This window comes from Mirounga angustirostris, unplaced genomic scaffold (assembly GCF_029215605.1).
Source record: "Mirounga angustirostris isolate CCGP_5_RB_7025 unplaced genomic scaffold, mMirAng1.0.hap1 SCAF_11, whole genome shotgun sequence".
Taxonomy (NCBI): Eukaryota; Metazoa; Chordata; class Mammalia; order Carnivora; family Phocidae; genus Mirounga; species Mirounga angustirostris.
Genome location: NW_026991719.1, coordinates 33,245,398 through 33,268,989, shown reverse-complemented (window position 1 = coordinate 33,268,989; position 23,592 = coordinate 33,245,398). Strand labels below are relative to the sequence as shown.

At 41.8% G+C, this 23,592-nt stretch overlaps 1 protein-coding gene across 3 annotated transcripts in view; it reads left to right on the top strand.

Moving 5' to 3' along the window:
- SRPX (sushi repeat containing protein X-linked) overlaps positions 1–22,419 on the top strand; it is a 115,693-nt gene extending 93,274 nt beyond the window's left edge. For 2 of the 3 annotated variants that reach the window (XM_064573920.1, XM_064573919.1), the window contains 2 exons: positions 4,782–4,903; positions 21,913–22,419. In XM_064573920.1, coding sequence (XP_064429990.1) covers positions 4,782–4,903; positions 21,913–22,096 — 306 coding nt within the window. In that variant the 3' untranslated portion in view covers positions 22,097–22,419. Of the gene's footprint in view, positions 1–4,781; positions 4,904–21,718; positions 21,777–21,912 lie in introns of all 3 variants that reach the window. The other variant, XM_064573921.1, reaches the window with a different exon arrangement.
- The last annotated feature ends 1,173 nt before the right edge of the window (positions 22,420–23,592 follow it).

Here is a 23,592-nt window from a genome sequence, read left to right as displayed (position 1 = left end):
CTGGAGTCCTGGGATCAAGTCCCGCATTGGGCTCCCTGCTCAGAGGGGAGTCTGCTTCTCCCTCTGACCCTCCCCCCCTCATGTGCTCTTTCTCTCACTCAGTCTCTCAAATAAATAAATAAAATCTTTAAAAAAAAAAAAAAATCCACGTATTCTGTCCTTTGGAGAATTTAATGTGTTTACATTTAGAAGGTACATTCTTATCAATAATTACTCTATTTTGTTGTTTTTTATTGTTTTATAGCTCTATTGTTTCTTCTGTCTTGCTGTCTTTTTGTGTATGTGTTTGATGTCTTATGGTTTCAATATGCTTTGACGTCTTCATGTTCTTTTGTATAATTAGTACAGGTTTTTCCCTTGTGGTTACCGTGAGACTGACATACAATATCTTAAAATCATAACACTCTGTTTTAAACCAATATCAACTTATCTTCAATAGAATTCCTAAGCTTTATACTTGTACTTCTCCCTCTCACATTTTAGGTTATTGATGTTATAGTTCACACGTTTTTATATTGTGTAACTAATAACAGACGATTGTAGTTTGAGTTATTTTTACTCCATTTGTTTTTTAACTTTAAAACTAGAGCTGTAAGTGAATTAAGCATCATCTTTATCATATTACAGAATCCAATTTTGATCATATATTTACCATCAACAGTGACTTTTACATTGTCGCCTTATGTTTTTATGATGTCAGCTAGTATTCTTTTATTTCCACTTAATGAACTCTGTTGAGCATTTCTTATAATGTAGGTCTAGTGGAGATCAATTCCCTCAACTTTGGTTTGCTCAGGAAAGTCTTTATCTCCCCATTTCTGAAGGACCACTTCACCTGGTATGTTATGGTTGGCTGACAGTTTTTTTTTCTTTCAATATTTTGAATATGCCATCCCATTATCTTATGGCCTGAAAAGTATCTGTTAAAAAATCCACTAATAGTCTTATGGGTTTCCCTTGTATGTAACTTCTCTTTTCTTTTGCTATTTTAAAAATTATTGCTCTTTGACTTTTGACAATTCAATTATGATGTGTCTCAGTACAGCCCTATTTGAGATCATTTGGGCATCTTTGATCTGGATGTCTATTTCTCTTTCCAGGTTTGGGAAGTTTTCAGCCATTATTGTTTTAAATATGTTTTCTGTCCCTTTCTCCCTTTTTTTTCCCTCCTTCTGAAATTCCCATAATGTGAATATTGTTTCTTTTCATTCTGTCCCATAAGTCCTTTAGGCTTTATTCCTTTACATTCTTTATTCTTTTTTTCTCCTCTGACTGGGTAGTTTAAAATGCTGCATCTGCCAGGTTCCTGATTTTTTTTTTTTTTCCTTCTGCATGGCCAAGACTGCTTTTGACGCTCTGTATAGAATTGTTCAGTTGAGTTACTGTATGCGTTAACTCTGGGATTTTTATTTTATTTTATTTTTAATTTTTTTTAAAGATTTTATTTATTTGAGAGAGAGAGAATGAGAGACAGCATGAGAGGGAGGAGGGTCAGAGGGAGAAGCAGACTCCCTGCTGAGTGGGACTCGATCCCGGGACTCCAGGATCATGACCTGAGCTGAAGGCAGTCGCTCAACCAACTGAGCCACCCAGGCACCCCTGGGATTTTTTTTTTTTAATTTATTAAAAGATTTTATTTATCTGACAGAGCATAAGCAGGGGAAATGGCAGAGGGAGAGGGGAAGTGAGAAGCAGGCTCCCCACTGAGTCAGGAGTCCGATGAGGGGCACAATCCCAGTTACCCTGGGATCATGACCTGAGCCAAAGGCAGACGCTTAATGGACTGAGTCACCCAGGCACCCCTGTTTTTTTCTAATTGTTTCTATGTTGAACTCGTCTTGTTCATACATTGCTTTCCTAATTTTGTCTAGTTGTCTATGCATTCCTGTAGTTCACTAAATTTAGAATTATTCTGAATTTCTGACCATTCATAGATTTCCATTTCTGTAGCATCAGTTATTAGAGCTTTATTAGTTCCCTTTGGTGGTGTTCTTGATTGGTTTCCTTTGGTGTTTTTTCATGATCCTTGATTCCTTGTGTTGGTATCTACACATTCGAGTAAGTGTTCTCTTCCAGACTTTGCAGGTTCACTCTGGCTGAGACAGTTCTCAGCAATCAGCTCAGTTTTGGTTTTTTGGACATGTCTGCCGGTAGTGTCTTTGGACACGTGGGGCCTGCTCTTAGTTGCCTTGCCCCAAGATAGAGCCTGTTTGGGTTCTAAGGCTGGTGGTCGGGGGTGGGGTGTGTGTGCCCCTCCTGAGAATAGCTGGTTAAGACTGCTGGCTTGCTTCCTTATCCAAGTGAAGCTGTAGGATGGGCTGGATTCTCGAGTCCGGCTTAGTAGGCAGGACTGGCTACTATACTCAGCAGGAGGTGGAGCTATGACTTTGCCTCCCTGCTCTGGTGGGGTGGCACGATGGAAACCAGGGCCTGCACAGCTCCCTGTTCGTGGACCTGAATGAGGCAAGAGTGTGCGCTGAATATCATGGTCAGGTGAGGCTACCGGTTTTGCTCTACAGACAGGGAAGTGATAGGCTGTGCCCTCTGTTCAAGTGCCCCTCTAAGCAGGGCTGTTACATAGGCCACCCAGCATCCCTTGTGCTGTGGGAAGGTGCCCCGGTTGGGCAGTCGGGAGGCTGTGCTCAGCAATAAGTGGGGCGACAGATGAGTGGGTGACGCATTAGTTTCCCTGCTTGGGCTCAGTGGGAGCAGCAGCTCCAAGGCCACTAATGCTCTTCATTTTTGGTCTTGAGTCAAGTCGACCCAAGCTTCACGTTCATGTCCCAACAGGACTACTGTGTTCACTCTGGTAGCAATCAGCTCTGCCCACCTACCTCCCAGCTTGGGAGTGGCTGCGTTAGGTAGTGCCCTGGTGTTCTTACCAATCTTCCCTGTCAGAGGGAGGGGGCTGGGTGGAAGCCATATTCCATAGCTGGTGGGGCCATGACTCATGCTCCTGCCTGGGCAGGACTGGAAGAGTTCACTTACGGCAACTCCCACATTTTCCCAAATAGGCTTTCTGGTCAGGAGTGGCTGTGAGTCTTGATCCATAGTGGGTAGGGCAATGCGTTAATTCCCCTGCCTGGGCTAGCCGAGAAAACCTCCAGAGAGCGAGGGTGCAAAGACAGTGTCCCCTGGCCCATGTTCCCTGAGAGCAAGTCTGCAGGCCCCTAGATGTGTGCCAAGCCTGAAGTCTGCCCCTTTGGCCAAAGATCCAGGCCAAACAAACAGGCCTCTTTCACAGAAATACTGGGGTTGAGCTTCAGTCGGCTGTCTAGTGCCCTGGGGTGGGGGGCAGGGGAGCCTGCCAAGAACTGTCTGATTGTTACAGTCCCATAAGCCCTCCCAGCCACCAGAGCCAGGCCACCAAGGGGCATTTTGTGAGTGGCAGCTACAAAAATCAGGACACCAGACACCATCCAAGGTCTCTGGAAAGGTTCACAGTCTGCCCTTCGATGTGTATTTAATGAGAAGCCTGCCCTTCAGGCCGCCCCTATGATGATAAGCTCACAGGCCTCTTTCACATAATGACTGAGCTCCCGGGTCTGTTACCTCGTGCTGTGCCCTGAGGGTGGTGGCTATTTAAGAACCCTCTCTCCTTTGGTTACGGGCCTGCAGGACTGCTAGTGTAAGCGCGACCGGACGCCACAGCCAGGTGATAGCGAGGTGTTCCTGGCGGCAGCCATAAAAATCAAGTTCCCAGACAAGGGAATGAGCTCCTTTCTGGAAGATACCAGTGAGGTGGAATGAGGAAGAGTTAGAGCACAGACAGCATCCACTGGTCGCCAGTCCCCGAGAGTATCTCTGGAGGCCCCTAGATGGATGCCAAACCAAAAGGCTGCCCCTCAGGCCAGACCTCCTGGACAAGCAGATAGGTCCCATTCTCAGAGAGGATGCTGGGAGGGGCACCTGGGTGGCTCAGTCGGTTCAGTGTCCGCCTTCGGCTCAGGTCATGGTCCTGAGGTCCTGGGATCGAGCCCCATGTTGGGCTTCCTGCTCGGCGGGGGAGTCTGCTTCTCCCTCTGCCTCTGCCCCTCCCCCCACTTATGTACTCGCTCCCTCTCTTGCTCGCTCGCTCTCAAATAAATAAAATCTTAAAAAAAAAAAAAATGCTGCTGGCGTTTCAGTCTTCCATCTGCGCTGTGCCGTAGGAGTTGTAGTTCACCAGTAACCCTGTCTCCAATTGTTATGGTCCCTTGGGACTCAGGAATGCAAGCCCTTTCCGCCCGGCCCCCAGCCTCTAGCATCAGGCTATCAAAGGGTGTCCTGTGGGCAGCAGGTATAAAAGGCAGGTCATCAGATGTGAAAACTAGGGCACCAGATGAAGATTGAAACCTTTGATTACTGTGTCTTTTCTTACTGTGTTTGGGTGTGAGGAGCTTATGGCAAAGGTGGGGGGAGAAGCAGGGGCAGATAAGGGGACTCTGGAAATAACTCTTCTCTCCTTGAAAACAAATTGGAATTCTCTGGGGGTGGTTTTGGACACTTTCTAGGATCTTCAGCTCATGCAAAGTCTCACCTCCTCTGGAAATACAGAAGACTGCCATCTTGCTCAGGTTTTCACAATCTTATTGCTGAGCCATTGCTGAATGGTTTCTCTAGGAGGGTATTTGGGTTTTAAGCCACTAGTTGAACCCCAGTTTCTCCACTGTTCTCAAGAATGTTTGGAGTAGGCAAATAAACTTTCCCAAACAGAACACTGCTGTTTCTGGACGTCTGTAGTTTGACCTGGAAGTCTCTTTCCTCATGCTCATGCCTCCCTTTCTGTTGTTGCTTCCCAGCAAGCACAGTGTGGCCTGGATCTTCGACATATCACAGTGGTGGAGCTTGTGGGTGTGTTCCCGACCCTCGTCGGCAGGATAGGCACAAAGATTATGCCTCCAGCCCTGGCTCTGCAGCTCAGGTAGGTGGAAGTCCTGTCCGTAAATTGTAGTCCCTACAATGTGCTTTTTGGGGATCAGGCTCCCTGATTTCTCGCTACTCAGTATTAATTCCAGGTAACCTTCAATGTTGAATTGCTTGTAGTCTGAGAGTTCTAGAACCATGTTAATTGGCATGGTGCTGCTTGTGCAAAATACATCATATGGTGGATAATTTCCAGTGTTCTCTTCTTTCCCTCTTTAACGAAGGGTCTGTGCTTTGTCTTGGCTTTGTTTTTCTTTCTGCTGCATGGGGTTGGGGTGAGTAAGGAAGAGGCTGCAAAAAGGACCTTCGCAATCCTTTGTGTTATTAGGAGAGCGGGCATCCAGTTAGCCTTTGCAGGCTTGGCCTCTTTCACCTCTATGCTTTCAGGGTACTTGTCCACACCCCCATTTTAACAACTTTATTTTACTTCGGTAATACTTACAAAGCTAGAATCATGGTGCTCAGGCTCTGAGTCGTGGTGCCTTAAAAAAGCAGAATTCAACAGCCAAAAGGTAATTTCAGAACAATCCCAAATATTTACTTGCATCTCTTGACCACTGTGAAAAGGATAATTAGGCTAAAGCAAAACTCCTCAAAATCTTCTTTCTCACCCATCCTTTTTTCTCCCACAGTGCAAGGGGTGGGGTGCTTGTTGATAGCTGATAGTCACTACTCTTCAGAGTCTTTCAGGGGCCCAGGCTGATGTGGCCCCACAATCTTGTAGCATCAACATTTAGAAGACATGACTTCCAGGTTTCTGCAAAGGGGGAAGAAAGGAAAAATAAACCCTACTCCTCTTTCATGCTTCACATTGGAAGCAGAAAATTGTTCTCTCCAAGGCCATTGGCTAGAATTCATCCTGTGATTGCGACTGAACTTCAAGGCAGCCTGGGAAATGCAGCGTTTCTGTATTCCCAAGAAGAAGAAAATGAACGAGGACTTGATGAGCCCCATCACAGATGTTCAGAGGTTCACAGAGATTCCTTGGGAGAGTATAGGATAGAAATATGTCCTGAGCCAGTGAAGTCACAGATCGACACAATAGATTCTTTAATGTGTCTATTTTCCCTCTGCCTTTGGCACCCCCCACGTTTGATTTATACCTTTCCACCCAAAAAGAGTGCCCCATCCATACCAAGGTCAAAATCCCAGAGGGCAAGGGAGGGAAAAAGAAATGAGGATGCCTCAATTACCTTTAGTTGGCTGAAAGAGGGAGAAGGCTGGGTATACTCATAAGCTTTTATATATACATTTTTTGGTCCTGTCGCATTTGCGAGGACCTCTCTAGAGGTGACACTTTTGAGGTCACCACCAGATCTCCTCAACATTTGCTATCCAATACCTAGCACAGTGCCTGGCACCATGTTGGAGCTAAGTAAGTGGAGGAAATGATTGGAAACTGAAACAGATTTACTATTTCCAGGGGTAAGAGTAGCCTCTAAGAGTGTATTTACACTTCTTTCAAGTTGAAAACCGCAAAACTCAGGAGAGGACTATGTTGACATCTGAAAATGTCTAACAAAAATTCTCAACGTCTGTGTTTGAAGCTGTTGGTAATTTAGACCTACCTGCTCATACCCTGCACTCATGATTTTTTAAAAACCTGTCACAGAATCGGCTAAATGTTAGTCTTTGGATTACAGATAAATAGAGAGGGAATCTTGATAAAATTTTGATGTGATGTGATTTTAAACTATTGAAATTTGAAGAACAGAAAAATCTGATTTAAGACAAAAACTTCTATCACTCAAGTTGTAGATGTTGGGGTGACTATAGACTTCTGCAGGCTGGGGATGACCAAAGCAACAAAGAAATTGCATACATGAATTACTCAGTGCTTCTCAAACCTGAGCAGCCTCAGAATCGCCTGGAACACTGTTAAAACACAGAATTCAGGCCCCACTCCCACAGCGTCTGCTTCAGTAGGTCTAGGCTGGGGCCTGAGAACTGGCACTTCAGGCATGTTCCCATGTGTGGCCAAAGCTGGTGGTCTGGGGCTCACACTGTGAGAACCACTGGCCTAGCGTTTTACCAAAGACTTCACAACTTTGAAGTGGAAATTTTGCAAAGCAGCCTATAAAAAGAGGGTCAATCATTACTGGGTAGCCAGAAGATAGTCCAGGTAGATGTCACGCAGAGATGATCTGTCCATGAATTACTTAATGGATTCAGTGTAGGCCACATGACCCCTTTATCAGACCTATCAGTGAGGAATAAGGGACTTGGTAGATGGATGTTTTATCTTTTTCCCTTTGAATTCACCCTAGAGTCTAGTGCAGATGAAAAGAGCCAATTTAAGCAAAGAATGGAAAGCATGAAAGAACAGGAGATGCAGAATGCCTGGAGAATCTAAAACTTCTCTTGTCTGGTTAGAGTACTATTTTCAAATGGCACTGAAGCCATGATAAAACAATTAACAGGCAGCAGCAACGCCTGGTGTTGAAAAGTTCCCACCTCCCTGTTTTCTCACTCACACGTGTTTGTTTGTTTGTTTATTTATGAAATATTTTATTTATTTGAAAGAGAGCACAAGCAGGGGAAGTGGCAGGCAGCGGGAGAAGCAGGCTTCCCACTGAGCAGGGAGCCTGATGCAGGGCTTGATCCCAGGACTCTGGGATCATGACCTGAGCTGAAGGCAGCTGCTTAACTGACTGAGCCACCCAGGTGCCCCGTCTCAGGTGTTTTTTTAAAGATTTATTTTATTTAATTTTTTAAAAGATTTTGACAGAGACACAGTGAGAGAGGGAACATAATAAGCAGGGGAAGTGGGAGAGGGATAAGCAGGCTACCCACAGAGCAGGGAGCCCGATGCGGGGCTTGATCCCAGGACCCTGGGATCATGACATGAGCTGAAGGCAGACGCTTAACGACTGAGCCACCCAGGAGCCCCAAGATTTATTTTAGAGAGAGCGTGAGCATGCGCATGTGGGGGGAGAGGCACAGAGAGGACAGAATCTCAAGCAGATTCCCTACTGAGCGTGGAACCCGATGCGGGGCTTGATCCCAGGACCCTAAGATCATGACCTGAGCCGAAACCAAGAATTGGATGCCTAATCAACTGAGCCACCCAGGTGCCCCAGCTCTGATGTTTTTTAAGGCATGAAGGTATGGGCAAATTCATGTTCCCTAGAGTAACTTTCCAGCAATTACAAGGGTGATAGGGACAAAGGATGCCATTATTTTTATATCCATATTATTTTTGAGGTATAATTGACCCTATACAAGTATACAACATAAGGATTCATTATTTGTACTTATTGCAAAATGATCATCATGTTAAGTCTGGTTAACATCCATCGCCATATGTAGCTACATTTTTTCCTTGTGAAATTTTAAGATTTACTCTTAGCTACTTTCAAATATGTGATGTAGTTTATTAACTATAACTGCCATGCTGCACATTAATTCCCATGATTTATTTTCGATCTAGAAGTTTCTACCTTTTGGCCCCCTTCACACATTTTACCCATCCCTAACCCCCTGCCTCTGGTAACCACTGATTTGTCCTTTGTATCTATGAGTTTGGGTTTTTTTGTTTGTTTTCTTGTTTGTGGTTTTAGATTCTGCATATAGGTTATACCACATGGTATTTGTCCTCTGATTTATTTCACTTAGGATAATGTCCATAAGGTCCATCCATATTGTCACAAATGGCAACATTTTATTCTTTAATATGGCTGAATAATGTTCTAGTGTGTGTACTAGTGTGTACACCATATATTTATTTTTCAAATTTTCCATTGATAGCAATTTCTGGTTTCTGTTGCGCAGTAGATCCTGTTATACAAATTCTCCATAGTCTGAAACAGATTTAGTGAACTATTATGCTTCAAGTATATTTGGTATGAAAAGGTCCACTGTCCTTTTCATACCAAATATACTTTATCCATTTGCCCATTGATGGACACTTACATTGTTTCCATCTCTTGGCTATTGTACATAATGCTGGAGTAAAGACGAGGGTGCATATACCTTTTCAAGTTTTTTTTAATTTTCTTCAGATAAACCCCCAAAAGTGGAGTTTGGACAATCATATACTTACTAATTTTTTTGAGGAATATCCATACTGTTTTCCAAAATGACTGCACCAGTATACATTGTCACCAACAGTGCCCAAGTGTTCCCTTTCTCCACATCCTCACTAATGCTTTTTTTTTCTTCAAGATTTATTAATTTGAGGGGCGCCTGGGTGGCTCAGTCATTAAGCATCTGCCTTCGGCTCAGGTCATGATCCCAGGGTCCTGGGATCGAGCTCCTCATCGGGCTCCCTGATCCGCAGGAAGCCTGCTTCTCCCTCTCCCACTCCCCCTGCTTATGTCCCCTCTCTTGCACTCTTTCTCTGTCAAATAAATAAAATATTAAAAAAAACTAATTTGAGAGGGGAGTGGTGTGGGGGGGAAAGGGGGAGAGGAGAAGGAGAGGGATAGAGTCTTAAGCAGATTCCCAGCTGAGTGCAGAGCATGATGCGGGGCTCAATCTCATGACCCTGAGATTATGACTGGAGCCAAAACTAAGAGTCAGATGCTTAACTGACTGTACCACCCAGGAGATGGTACACCCATCTCCCCCACGAACACATACTTTTTGTCTTTCTGATAATAGCCATTCTAACAGGAGTGAGGTGTTATTTCCCTGTGGTTTTGATTTCCACTTCTCTGATTAGTGATGTTCAGCACGTTTTCTTTTTTCTTTCTCTTTTTCTTTGGTGGCGAAGTGATTAAAAAAAAAATAAACCAGGGGCGCCTGGGTAGCTCAGTCGTTAAGCGTCTGCCTTCGGCTCAGGTCATGGTCCCAGGGTCCTGGGATTGAGCCCTGCATCGGGCTTCCTGCTCCGTGGGAAGCCTGCTTCTCCCTCTCCCACTCCCGCTGCTTGTGTTCCCTCTCTTGCTGTATCTCTGTCAGATAAATAAAAAAAAAAATCTTTAAAAAAAAAAAATAAATAAACCAGGATATTCCTAATTGAATGCTCTGGGACCTGTTAACAGCTATGTAGTTGATGGCCATGGGTATGTCTTCTGTGGGAAAACATCTATGCAATTCCTCTGCCCATTTTTTACTTTGTGTTTGTTTTGTTACTGAGTTGTATGAGCTCTTTATATATTTTGGATATTAGTCTCTTCTCAGGTATGAGTTGCAAATACTTTGTCTAATTCAGTAGGTTGCTTTTTCATTTTGTTGATAATTGCCTATGCAGAAACTTTTTAATTTGATGTATTTCCACTTGTTTATTTTTGCTTTTGTTGCCTCTACTTTTGGTCAAATCCAAAAAAGCATCACGGTGATGATGGATTTACTGACTATATATTCTCCTATATGTTAGGGTTTTACGTCTTACATTCAAGTCTTTAAGGCACTTTTTAGTTTATTTTTGTATACAGTGTATGATAGTGGTCCAGTTTTCCCAAAAATATTTATTGAAGGAATCGTCCTTTCCCCATTGTAAAGTCTTGGCTCTTTTGTCATAAATTGACCATATGTGTGTGGGTTTATTTCTGGGCTCCCTATTCTGTTACACTGACCTATGTGTCTGATTTTATGACAGTACCATAGTGTTTTGATTGGTTTTGTAATATAGTTTGAAATCAAGGCGCCTATTGCCTCCAGCTTTGTTCTTCTTTCTCAAAATTGTTTTAGCTAGTCAGCATCTTTTGTGCTTCCATACAAGTTTAATGATTTTTTTTTGTTCTGTTTCTGTGAAAAATACAATTAGAATTTTGATAGGGATTGCATCTGTATATTGCTTTGGGTAGTATGGACATTTTAACAATATCCCAATTCATGAGCATGGAATATCTTTTTTTTCTGTGTATTTTCTTCAATTTCATTCATCCATGTCTTAAAGATTTCAGTGTTCAGGTCTTTAACCTCCTTGAATTTATTCCTAGGTATTTTATTCATTTTCATGCAATTGTGAAAGTGCTTGTTTTCTTAATTTTCTTTCTGATACTTCATTATTAGTGTAGAGAAATGCAAAAGATTTTTGCATCTTCATTTTGCATCCTGTAACATTCCTGAATTCATGTATTCTATATTGGTGCAATCTTTAGGATTTTCTGTTTCTGTATATAATATGTCCTCTGTAAATAGTGACAGCTTTAATACTTCCTTTCCAATTTGGATGCCTTTGATTTACTTTCCTAACTGCTGTGGGTAGGATTTCTAATACTATGTTAAATAATAGTGGTGAGAGTGGGCATCCTTGTCTTGTTCCTGACCTTATTGGAAAACCTTCAGTTTTTTGATATCAAGTATGATGTTAGATGTGGGCTTGGCATATATAGCCTGTGTTATGTTGAGGTTTGTTTCCTCTATACTTTGTTGAGAGTTTTCATCATAAACAATATTGAGTTTTGCAAATTGTTTTTCTGCATCTATTGATGAGTATATTCTTTTTATCCTTCATTTTGTAAATGTGGTGTATCATGTTGAACAGATGTTGAACCGTCCTTGCATCCCTGAAAGAAATCCCACTTGATCATGGTGAATGATCCATTTATTGTATTGTTGAATTCAGCTTGCTAGTGTTTTGTTAAGGATTTTTGCAACTATATTCATTAGGGATATTGGGCTTTTCTTCTAGTGTCTTGTAGTGTCTTCATCTGGTTTTGGTATCAGGGAAATTCTGGCCTCATAAAATAAGCTTGGAAGTGTTCCATCCTCTTCCATTTTTAGGAACGGTTTGAGAAGGATAGTTATTAATCATCTTCTTTGAATGTTTGCTATAATTCACCAGTGAAGCTATGTGGACCTGGTCTTCTGTTTGGTGGACAGTTTTTTGATTACTGATTCAATAGCCTTACTAGAAATTGGTGTGTTCAGATATTCTATTTCTTCATGATTCAGTTTGGGAAAGTTAAATGTTTCTAGAATTTTATACATTTCTTCTAGGTTGTCTAATTTGTTAGCATATAATTGTTCATAGTAGATTATGATTTTCTGTATTCTTATCAGTTGTGACATCTCTTTCATTTCTAATTTTACTTATTTGAGCCCTCTTTTATTTCTTTGTCAATCTAGCTTTAGTAGATTTGTGAATCATTGTTAGGTAGCATATTTTTTAACCTCCATGTATTGTGGTCTTTCCAGATTTTTTCTTGTGGTTGACTTCTAGTTTCATAGCATTGTGGTCAGAAAAGATGCAAGTTATGACTATGATTTTTTCATTTTGTTAAGGCTTGTTTCTGGCCTCATATGTGATCTATTCTGGAGAATGTTTAATGTGACTAGTGCCCTTTTAAAATATATAATACTTTGGGCGCCTGGGTGGCTCAGTTGGTTAAGCAACTGCCTTCGGCTCAGGTCATGATCCCAGGGTCCTGGGATCGAGTCCCACATTGGGCTCCTGGCTCAGCAGGAAGCCTGCTTCTCCCTCTCCCACTCCCCCTGCTTGTGTTCCTGCTCTCGCTGTCTCTGTCTCTGTCAAATAAATAAAAATGAGATCTTTAATAAAAAAAATATATAATACTTTGTACTCTAGAAAAAAATAAAATAAAATTCTATTTATCAACAAAATAGCTTGAGACCAAAAAAAGAAAATAAAAGCAGTTCTAAAAGGAAAATTCATAGTGATAAATGCCTACCTCAATGTAACTTTACACCTCAACCAGAACAAGTGAAGGCCAAAACAAAAGAAAGGAAATAAAGTTCAGAGTGAAAATAAATGAAACACACAATAGAAAAGATCAATGAAAGAAGAGCTAGCTTTTTGAAAAGACGGCAATACTGATAAACCTTTAGCTAGATTCACAAAGAAATAAAAGAGGGCTCAAATAAGTAAAATCAGAAATGAAAGAGATGTCACAACTGATAATATAAGAATACAGAAAATCATAATCTACTATGAACAATTATATGCTAACAAATTAGACAACCTAGAAGAAATGTATAAAATTCTAGAAACATTTAACTTTCCCAAACTGAATCATGAAGAAATAGAGTATCTGAACACACCAATTTCTAGTAAGGCTATTGAATCAGTAATCAAAAAACTGTCCACCAAACAGAAGACCAGGTCCACATAGCTTCACTGGTGAATTATAGCAAACATTCAAAAAAGATGATTAATAACAATCCTTCTCAAACCGTTCCTAAAAATGGAAGAGGATGGAACACTTCCAAGCTTATTTTATGAGGCCAGAATTTCCCTGATACCAAAACCAGATGAAGACACTACAAGACACTAGAAGAAAAGCCCAATATCCCTAATGAACATAGTTGCAAAAATCCTTAACAAAACACTAGCAAGCTGAATTCAACAATACAATAAATGGATCATTCACCATGATCAAGTGGGATTTCTTTCAGGGATGCAAGGACGGTTCAACATCTGTTCAACATGATACACCACATTTACAAAATGAAGGATAAAAAGAATATACTCAACATTGTTTATGATGAAAACTCTCAACAAAGTATAGAGGAAACAAACCTCAACATAACACAGGCTATATATACCAAGCCCACATCTAACATCATACTTGATGTCAAAAAACTGAAGGTTTTCCAATAAGGTCAGGAACAAGACAAGGATGCCCACTCTCACCACTATTATTTAACCAGGAAATCAAAGAAGTAATAAAAAAAACTACATGGAAACAAATGAAAATGAAAACACAATGGTCAAAAACCTTTGGGATGCAGTAAACGCAGTTCTAAATGGGAAGTTCATAGCAATACAGGCCTACCTCAAGAAGCATGAAAAATCTCAACCTAATGGTACACCTAAAGGAGCTAGAAAAAGAACAAAGATTAGATCAGAATAAATGATATAGAAACTAAAAGACCAATAGAATAGGTAAGTGAAACCAGGAGCTGGTTCTTTGAAAAAATTAATAAAATTGATGAACTTCTAGCCTGACTTATCAAGAAAAAAGAGAAAGGACTCAAATAAATCACAAATGAGAGGAGAGAAATAACCAACACCACAGAAATACAGTTATAAGAGAATATTATGAACAACTATATGCCAACAAATTGGACAACCTAGAAGACACGGATAAATGCCGAGAAACCTATCACCTACCAAAGCTGAACCAAGAAATAGAAAACTTGAACAGTACCAGCAAAGAAATTGAGCCTGTAATCAAAAAACTCCCAACAAACAAAACTCAAGGGCCAGCTATCTTCAAAGGAAAATTCTACCAAACATTTAATGAAGTGTTAATACCTATTCTTCTCAAAATATTCTAAAAAATGGAAAACTTCCAAATTCATTCTATGAGGCCAGCATTACCTGATACCAAAACCAGATAGACACCACAAAAAAGAAGTACGTGCCAATTTCTCTGATGAACATAGATACAAAAGTCCTCAACAAAATACAAGCAAACTGAATCCAACAATACATTAAAAATCATTCACTGCAATCAAGTGGGACTTATTCCTGGGTTGCAAGGATGGTTCAATATTCACAAATCACTCAGTGTGATACATCACATCAATAAGAGAAAGGATCAGAACGATATGATCATTTCAATTGATGCAGAAAAAAAAACCCTTAACAAAGGTTTAGAGGGAAACTACCTCAACATAATAAAGGCCATATGTAAAAAAAAACAGAGAACATCATCCTTAATGGGGAAAAACAGAGCTTTTTCCCCCTAAGGTCAGGAACAAGACAAAGATGTCCACTCTCACCACTTTTATTCAGCAGAGTACTGGCAGTTCTAGCCACAGCAATCAGCCAACAAAAAGAATGCATCCAAATTGGAAAGGAAGAATTAAAATTTTTAATATTTGCAGATGACATGATATTCTATGTAGAAAACCTGAAAGACTCCACCAAAAAACTGGTAGAACTGATAAATGAATTCAGTAAAGTCACAGGATACAAAATCAATGTATAGAAACCTATTGTATTTTTACTGCTTCATTATTGGTGTATAGAATTGAGAAAAACTTATTTAAAATTGCACCAAAAATAAGATACCTGGGAATAAACCTAACCAAAGAGGTGAGAGACCTGTACTCTGTAAAACTATAAAACACTGATGAAAGAAATTGAAGACAATGCAAAGAAATGGAAAGACATTCCATGCTCATGGATTGGAAGAACAAATACTGTTAAAATGTCTATACTACCCAGGGCGCCTGGGTGGCTCAGTTGGTTAAGCGACTGCCCTTGGCTCAGGTCATGATCCTGGAGTCCCAGGATCGAGTCCCGCATCGGGCTCCCTGCTCGGCAGGGAGTCTGCTTCTCCCTCTGACCCTCCTCCCTCTCATGCTCTCTCTCATTCTCTCTGTCTCAAATAAATAAATAAAATCTTTTAAAAAAAAAATGTCTATACTACCCAAAGAAATCTACACATTTAATGCAATCCCTATCAAAATACCACCAGCATTTTTCACAGAGCTAGAACAGATAATCCTGAAATTTGTATGGAACCACAAAAGACCCCAAATAGCCAAAGCAACCTTGGAAAAGAAAAGCAAAGCTGGAGGCATCACAATTCCAGACTTTAAGATATATTACAAAGCTGTAGTAATCAAAACAGTATGGTATTGGCACGAAAATAGACACATAGGGCAATGGAACAGAATAGAAAACCCCGAAAAGAACCCACAAATATATGGTCAGTTAATTGTTGACAAAGCAGGAACGAATATCCAATGGAAAAAAAAAAAAGACAGTCTTTTCAACAAATGGTGTTGGGAAAACTGGACAGAAACCTGTAAAAGGAAGAAACTAAACCACTTTCTTATACCATACACAAAAATTCAAAATGGATCAAAGACCTAAATGTGAGACATGAAACCATAACAATCCTAGAGAACACAGACCATAACCTCTTTGACGTCAGCCATAGCAACTTCCTTGTACATATGTTTCCTGAGGCAAGGGAAACAAAAACAAAAATAAACTATTGGGACTTCATCAAGATAAAAAGCTTCTGCACAGTGAAGGAAACCATCAGCAAAACTAAAAGGCAGCCTACTGAATGGGAGAAGGTATTTGCAAATGACCTATCTGATAAAGAGTTAGTATCCAAAATATCAAAAGAGCTTATGCAATTTAACACTCAAAAACAATTTTAAAATGTACACTTCTCCCTACCCAGAGAAGACCTACAGGTGGCCAATAGACACATGAAAAGATGTTCAATACTACTCATCATCAGAGAAATGCAAATCAAAACCACAGTGAGATATCACCTCACACCCGTCAGAATCACTAAAGTCAACACAAACAACAGGTATTGAGAATGTGGAGAAAGGGGAACCTTTGTGCACTGTTGGGGGAGAATGCAAACTGGTACAACCACTGTGGAAAACACTATGGAGGTTCCTCAAAAAGTTAAAAATAGAACTCCCCTCTGATCCAGCAATTGCCCTACTAGGTATTTACCCAAAGACTATGTTTTATGTTTGTGATGTCACAACTACATCTTTTTATCTTGTGTATCCCTTAACTTATTGTAGTTACAGTTATTTTTACTACTTAATGTATTTTCACTTTTTATACTAACTTTATGTGATAAATCCACTACCTTTACTATGTATTTACCTTTACCAATGAGATGTATACTTTCATATATTTTCTTGTTACTAATTAGTGCCCATTCTTTTCAGCATAAAGAAGTCCCTTTACCCTTTCTTGTAAGGGTGGTTTAGTGGTGGTGAACTCCTTTAGCTTGTCTGCAAAACTATGTCTCCTTCAATTCTGAATAATTTTGTTGAATAGAATATTCTTGCTTGGAAGCTGTTTTCTTTGAACACTTTGAATGTATCCTGCCACTCCCTTTGGCCTGCAAAGTTTCTGTTGAAAATACATGCTGATAGTCTAATCGAACCATATTATATGCAAATGTTAGTCTGTTTTCTGTTGTTCCATATGTCCTTTAAGCTATTTTCATTGTTTACCCATTCAGAGCAGCAAAAAGAAAAATTTAAAATTCTTCTGCCCTGTCTTTGAGCTCACTGATTATTTCTTCTGCTTCATTTAGTTTGTTGAATTCCTCTTACATATTTTTAAATTCGGTTATTGAATTCTTCGGGTCTGTGACTTCTGTTTGGTACTTATATTTTCTTTTTTGAAGTTCTCACTGTACTAAACCATTCTTTTTCCGAGTTCAGTGAGCATTTTTATGATCATTACTTTGAACTGTTTATCAGGTAGATTACTTTTCTCCATTTTATTAAGGTTTGTTTTCCAAGGTTTGATCTTGCTATGTTGTTTGGAGCATATTCTTCTGTTGCATTAGATGAAACAGCCACTTCTCCCAATGTTGAAATGGTGGTCTTATATAGGAGATGATCTTTATTGGTCATCTGTGCCCTAGCTTTTGGTTCTCTCAAACCTTTCTGATTCTCTAAGCAGACTATTTTATTTTCAGTAGCTTCCAATATTTGAGAGTGTGCCAGTATGTATCCGTGTACCAACGGTGAGAATCTTAGCACTTAGATTCAGGCTCATTGGAAGCCAGACCCCCAACCAGCAGCTGTTAAGGATGCAAATATACATATAGTGCTGTGGGACTGTAAATGTTAGCTCCACTGGTCATCTGAGCTGTGTGATCGGGAGGTGTCCCCTGGGTGGCAGTCACAAAAATTGGGACCTCAGACAAGTGAATAAGCTCTTTTCTAGGACCTATAGGTTCCTAGATGTGTGCTAAAGCTGAAGCCTGCCCCTCAGGATGAAGCTCCAGGATAAGGAAATAGGAATTTTTCACAGAAAGATGGGATCTGTTTTAATCTGTCTGTGCAGTGCCCCAGAGGTGATAGCCTACCAAGAACTGTCTTCTTGATTGTTACAGTCTGGTGGCACCCAGGAATGTTAAGTCTTTTTGGCCACTAGAGCCAAGTGATTAAGGGGTATCCTCTGTGTGGCATCCACAAAAACCATGGCACCAGATGTAAAAAACTATGTGAGGTCCCCTCCCATAGCTGCTAGGACTCTGGAGAGCAGCAGACGGAGAGTACAGAGATAGCATCTCCCCTCCAAGGTCTCTGAAAGGTTTACAGTCAGTCCCTAGATGTATATTTAATGAAAAGCCCATCCCACGTGCTATAGCTATGATGATAAGCTAATAGACCTCTTTCACAGAAAGACTGAACTCCTGGGTCTGAACTAACTGCTGTCTCCTGAAGGTGGTAGCTGTTTAAGAACTTTTTCCTGTTGGTTACCATCTTGTAGGACCTATAGGTGTAAGCAACACTGGCCCAAGAGCCAGATGATATAGAAGTGTCTTGGCAGCAGCATCAGCGAGTATCAGGGAGCCAGAAACGGTGTACACTCCTTTCTGGAAAATACTAGTGAGCTGTAGGGAGGCAGATGGAGTGTGTGAAGATGGGGCCCACCAGCTTGAGTGAAGCAAAGGGAGAGTGCAAAGGATGGTACTCACTGAAAAAGGGATAAAGAGAGACAGAGAGGGAGGGGGACAGAGCAAAGAAGAGAGGGACACACACAGGGAGAGACCAAGACACAAATAATTGTAAGGAGATGGTTAGAAAGAGGAAAAGGATAGAGGGAGGTGGGGGTAAAGAGGGGACAGGAGCAAAGGAGAGAGAGACACACAAATGGGGGGGTAGAGTGATATGGGGGAGAAGAATGAGAGAGACAGAGTGGGGGAGATGGACACAGAGAAAGAGACATGGACCGAGATGGAGTGAGAGGGATGTAGAGAGGGGTAGGGGAAAAAAGAGAAGGAGAGAGAGGAAGAGAGGGGGAAGCTGAGACAGACAGACAGAAAGACCGAGACCTACATGGGGAGAGATAAAGAGGTAGAAAGACACACCAACATAGACACATACAGAGAAACAGGGCTTGAGAAAGAGAAGGATAAAAGGGAGAAGGGGGATGGAGCATAGGAGACACACACAGACAAAGCAAGAGATGGACACACAGAGAGAAGGAGAGGGAAAGGGAGAGAGAAATGGGGAACAAGTGTGCAAAGGACAGATGGAGAGAAGACGAGTGTGACAGAGAGGGAGTGCATGCGAGAGCTGGGGAAGAGAGAGATGGACAGAGCTGGAGGGAAAGTGAGCACGATGGACAGACTGGAAGCAAGAGAGCTTGAGTGTGCACGACGGGGAGCAAGGAATGGATGGAGAGAGACCTTGCCCACCAGCTTTAGAAGGCAGGATAGCACAAAGATGGCACCTGCTGGCTAGAGTATAATGAAGTAGCCCAAAGGCCAAAACTAAGAAAAGAGAGATGGCTTCCACTAGCCTTAGCAAGACAGAGGTGGAGTGTGAAAATGGCACCCACGAACCTCTGTCCCTGGAGACTCTCCCTCAGGCCCCTGCCCCCCAATCAGGAGCCTCTCTCACCTGATGTCTGGGTGTTTTTCAAATGGCTGCTCCTGGGTTGCACTTTGGGGTGAGTTTGCATGTGGAGCCCTGTCAGCACCATTTCTCAGTTTACCACAGACCTGCACATCTCATGTGCTTGAGCCCTATTAGTTTTCAAAACTAGCCATTTGGGGAGAGCTCCCTCGTGCAGATCTCAAGACAGGGTTCCCCAAGAGGGGTGGAAATACTCTGATCCTCGGGGAAAAGCTCCAGGTTTTCAGCTCCCTCTTGATTGGTATTACTGTGCTGGGCATGTGGATTTTTTGCTGAGACTGTAGCTCAGCTTTTCATACCTGCTTGGATGTGGCTTTGTTCTCATTTTCTGAAATGTAGTAGTCACTCTGCCTGGTCTCAGGTGTTTTTTCAGAAGAAATTGTTCCATATGTAGTTGTAAATTTCTTGTGTCCATGGGAGGAGGGGAGTTCAGGATATTCTTCCTTTGCCATCTTGAAACAACATCCCGTATTATTTTTTGAGTCTGCAGAGTTTTCTAGAAGATTCTCCAGGAAGAGCTCATTCCAGTCTGATGACAGGCATTTATGTAACTCTAACACACTGCTGGCACCACCACCCCAACCTGTGGGGTGTCCCATCATCCATCCCCAAGATTTCTGTGTTCTCTTGGCCATGGTGGGATATACTCCAGTGACTGTTGATAGCCTGCTGGCCTGAACACTCATTTCTTCCCATGGTCGTTTTTCCTCTTTATATTCTGTCAGTCAAGGCACAAGGCTCACATGAGGAATGTGTGTGGAGCAGATGGTGACACCATGGGAGATTTCCATCCTAGCGTCAGAAGCACTATAACATCAAATGCTCCAGTCCCTCATTGGCTGCCCCACAGGCAACCCACAGGCTCCAACCACCACAACATTGCTTGGCCCTTTTCTCCTTCCAGACCGGCTTTCTTCGCTTGTTTTCTGGGACCCTTCTGCCCTAGGACATCCCCCTCTCCCCCAGAAAAACCTAAATACTCCTCTCTTTAAAGATGCAGCACAGTTTATCTCCATTTTGCCCCACTTCATGGTCTACAAACATTCCATTAATGCATTTCTCAGTCAGCTACTCCTGAGCTTCCCTCTTACGTCTCAGGAGACCTGGTAGAGATATTTTAATGTTGTCTTTCTTTTCCTTCTAGTCATTATTGGTGGATTAGCAATTTAACCTCCCACTGAGATAAAATATAAATTATTCCCATCTTACCCAAAACTCTCTTAAAAGGCAGGAGCAAGTGTAGTCAGTTTGGATTTTAAGTAATGAATATTTTTCCCTTGATCCTTTTGTGGGAGGAAAAATATTTCATTTTAAATACAGATGGCAGTGTGTATTCTGCCTTACACATAACCTCTGGATAAGTAAAGTCAAAAGTAAAATCGAGACTGAGTGGCACTGATAATGAGGAATTCTTAATCTCAGGAAACAAACTGAGGCTTGTTGGAGTGGTGGGTGGGAGGGACGGGGTGGCTGGGTGATAGACACCGGGGAGCGTATGTGCTATGGTGAGCGCTGTGAAGTGTGTAAGACTGTTGAATCACAGACCTGTACCTCTGAAACAAATCATGCATTATATGTTAAAAAGAAAAAAAGCAGGAAGAGAAAAATGAAGGGGGGGGGGAATCGGAGGGAGAGATGAACCATGAGAGACACTGGACTCTGAGAAACAAACTGAGGGTTCTAGAGGGGAGGCGGGTAGGGGGATGGGTTAGCCTGGTGATGGGTATTAAAGAGGGTATGTATTGAATGGAGCACTGGGTGTTATACGTAAACAATGAATCATGGAACACTACATCAAAAAAAGACTGGGCTTATTTTTCAATGGGTTCAGCTGATCAGCTTGGTTGCTTTCTCTGGCTTATTTCATCTGAACATGTTTCTGTTCATATAAAAATCATTATTTTACACAATATAAATTCTAGCATGATAGAGTAGAAAAAATCAGACTTTTTGGGAGGGAATTATTTGAGGCAGAAATTAAAATTAACCAAGTTAATATACCTAGAGTGTAGACCAAGCTTAATCTCCTCTAACTGTGCAGTCCTGAGCTGGCTACTGAATAAGCCAGAATGGGCCAGAACTACAATGTTTGGAGACTTACCTTCAGTCAGCTTCACCTAGTCCAGGGTTTTTCAGCCTCAGTACTATTGGCATTTGGGGCTAGCTAATTCTTTGCTGGGGGAGGCTTCCGTCTCCCTAGAGGCTAGACGTTCCCCTTCTCTGTGCCAACAAAAAAATGTGTCCAGACATAGCCGGATATTCCCTAGAGGGCAAAATCACCCCTATTAACCATGGCCCTAGTTCTGGTATGTACATGGTTGTGCAGACCTAGTCTGTAAATTTGGGTTGACTCCAATTTAATGCAAAAAATCTATTAGTATTTTCGTACATACCTTGTAGTAACTATTGGCACATAGTGCACGGAGGCAGGCCTGGTGTCTTCCTGACGGTTGCGAAGCGGTACTACTTAACCTTTCACGTGCATACCATTCATTTGGGGATCTTGTTAGTAACTCAGATTGTAATTCAGCAGGTTCAGGGTGGAGCATGGGATTCTCCAGTGACGCTGTTAGTCCAAGCACCATACTGTGAGTAGCAAGGGTCTTCAGATGAGTAAGTCGGCGGTAGTAAGCCTTTCTTTGCATACTGTCACTATAGTGCTCTGGTTGGTCCAACAGAACCCTTGGGAGTCAGGTTTGACAGTCTTCTCTTTGTCTGCCCTAGGTTGTTGCTGCGAATCCCACTCTATTCCTTCAGTATGGTGCTAGTGGATAAGCATGGCATGGACAAGGAGCGCTATGTCTCCCTGGTGATGCCTGTGGCCCTCTTCAACCTGATCGATACTTTCCCCTTGAGAAAAGAGGAGATGGTCCTGCAAGCTCAAATGGGCCAGACCTGTAACACCTGATGCGATGGTTCCTCTCTTGGCAGTTCCTCCTCTCGTTCTACATAGTGCTATGCACGCGGAAAGGCCATAAAAATATCCTTGATGTACAGATTTTTATTTGTAATTTTTAAAGTCTATTATGCTTTTTGTACTTTGAAGTGTACCCCCCAAAATGGTGAATAGGATATGTACTCTTTCTCTTTATTCCATCACGGCTGGTTAATTTTATAGAGAAATTAGAAACCACAACCATACACATGTTTTCAGTGTGTTATTCAGTGTAACACATAACTTACTTCTATTTAGTTTTTTATATAAAACTTAATAAAATATTTTGGAGCAAATTTATTAAAACTCATTTTATGTTTTAAGCATAAGCCATACTTGCTCAGTGGCTTTAGGAATGGAAAAATGTAATTTCTTTCATCAGGAGGAGCTCAGCTGAGCTGGGAGAGCTGTGCTTTCAGGTGGTGGAGTAACTGATTACAGCAACAAGCCAAAAATTAAAGAGGTAAGCCTTCAATCACTGACTGTGAGAACATAAACAAGCACCAATTCTCCCCTTTTGTTTTTCCCCCAAAGACAGAGGGCTCATCACCCTGTTGCTGGAAGTCCATGTTCTGGGACCCTCCCCTGGAAGATAGTCCTACCAGGCCACACCCAAAGCCACAAGTACTAAACACGTACTTACCCCCACTCTGCCACCACCTTTTTATTCCCAACAGCTTTTTAATGTGTGCACTCAAAACCTTAGCAGCAAGTCAGTTCGCATAGGAGAAACCAAGAACTTCTGCTATAGCACTACTTTCTGGCAAAAAAAGAAAGCTCCCTAACTACTAACCAGTTGAACTATTAGAATCAACGTAAACAGACATTCGGAAGATGGAGAAGGATCCTGAGCTCACCTTATCCCATGGGCACATCAAGGCATCAACTACACGTATATAGCTAACTCTGACAATTACCTGAAGACTGGCAGAACCGATCTTCTATAGCTAGTCATGGAGAGAAGGCCATGTCAAAAAGGGTAAGAGGAGTGGAGATGGGGTTGGGAACCAAACCCCTGGCACAACTAACTGCAAAGAAGAGGGGCATCACAAACATGGAAAAGCAAGACAATCAGACCCCACACCAGGTACCCCTGGCAGTGGGAACACAATTCCCCATAATGTCTGGCTGTGGAAACTATTGGGGCTTAATTCTGGAAGAGCCCAAGGGTGATAGGAAACTGAGTTCCTGCCCTTAAAGAGCCAGCATATAAATAACGGCCCAAGACACAGCACAGAAGCAGTTTGATAAGCACCTGGGGTATACATGAAGGAGATTTATCAACTAATCTCAGAACATCTGTCAGAGGAGCTGAGATCTGCAGGAGATTCCTCTGGAACAGGACTGGTGGGCACCATTTTTCTTGCTCTGCCCCAGCCGAGACAGCCAGATGCTTCTGGGAGCTACTTCTAACACTGTCCATCTCTAGTTAGCATGGCATGCTTCCAACCTGGCCATCTTGTGTGCAA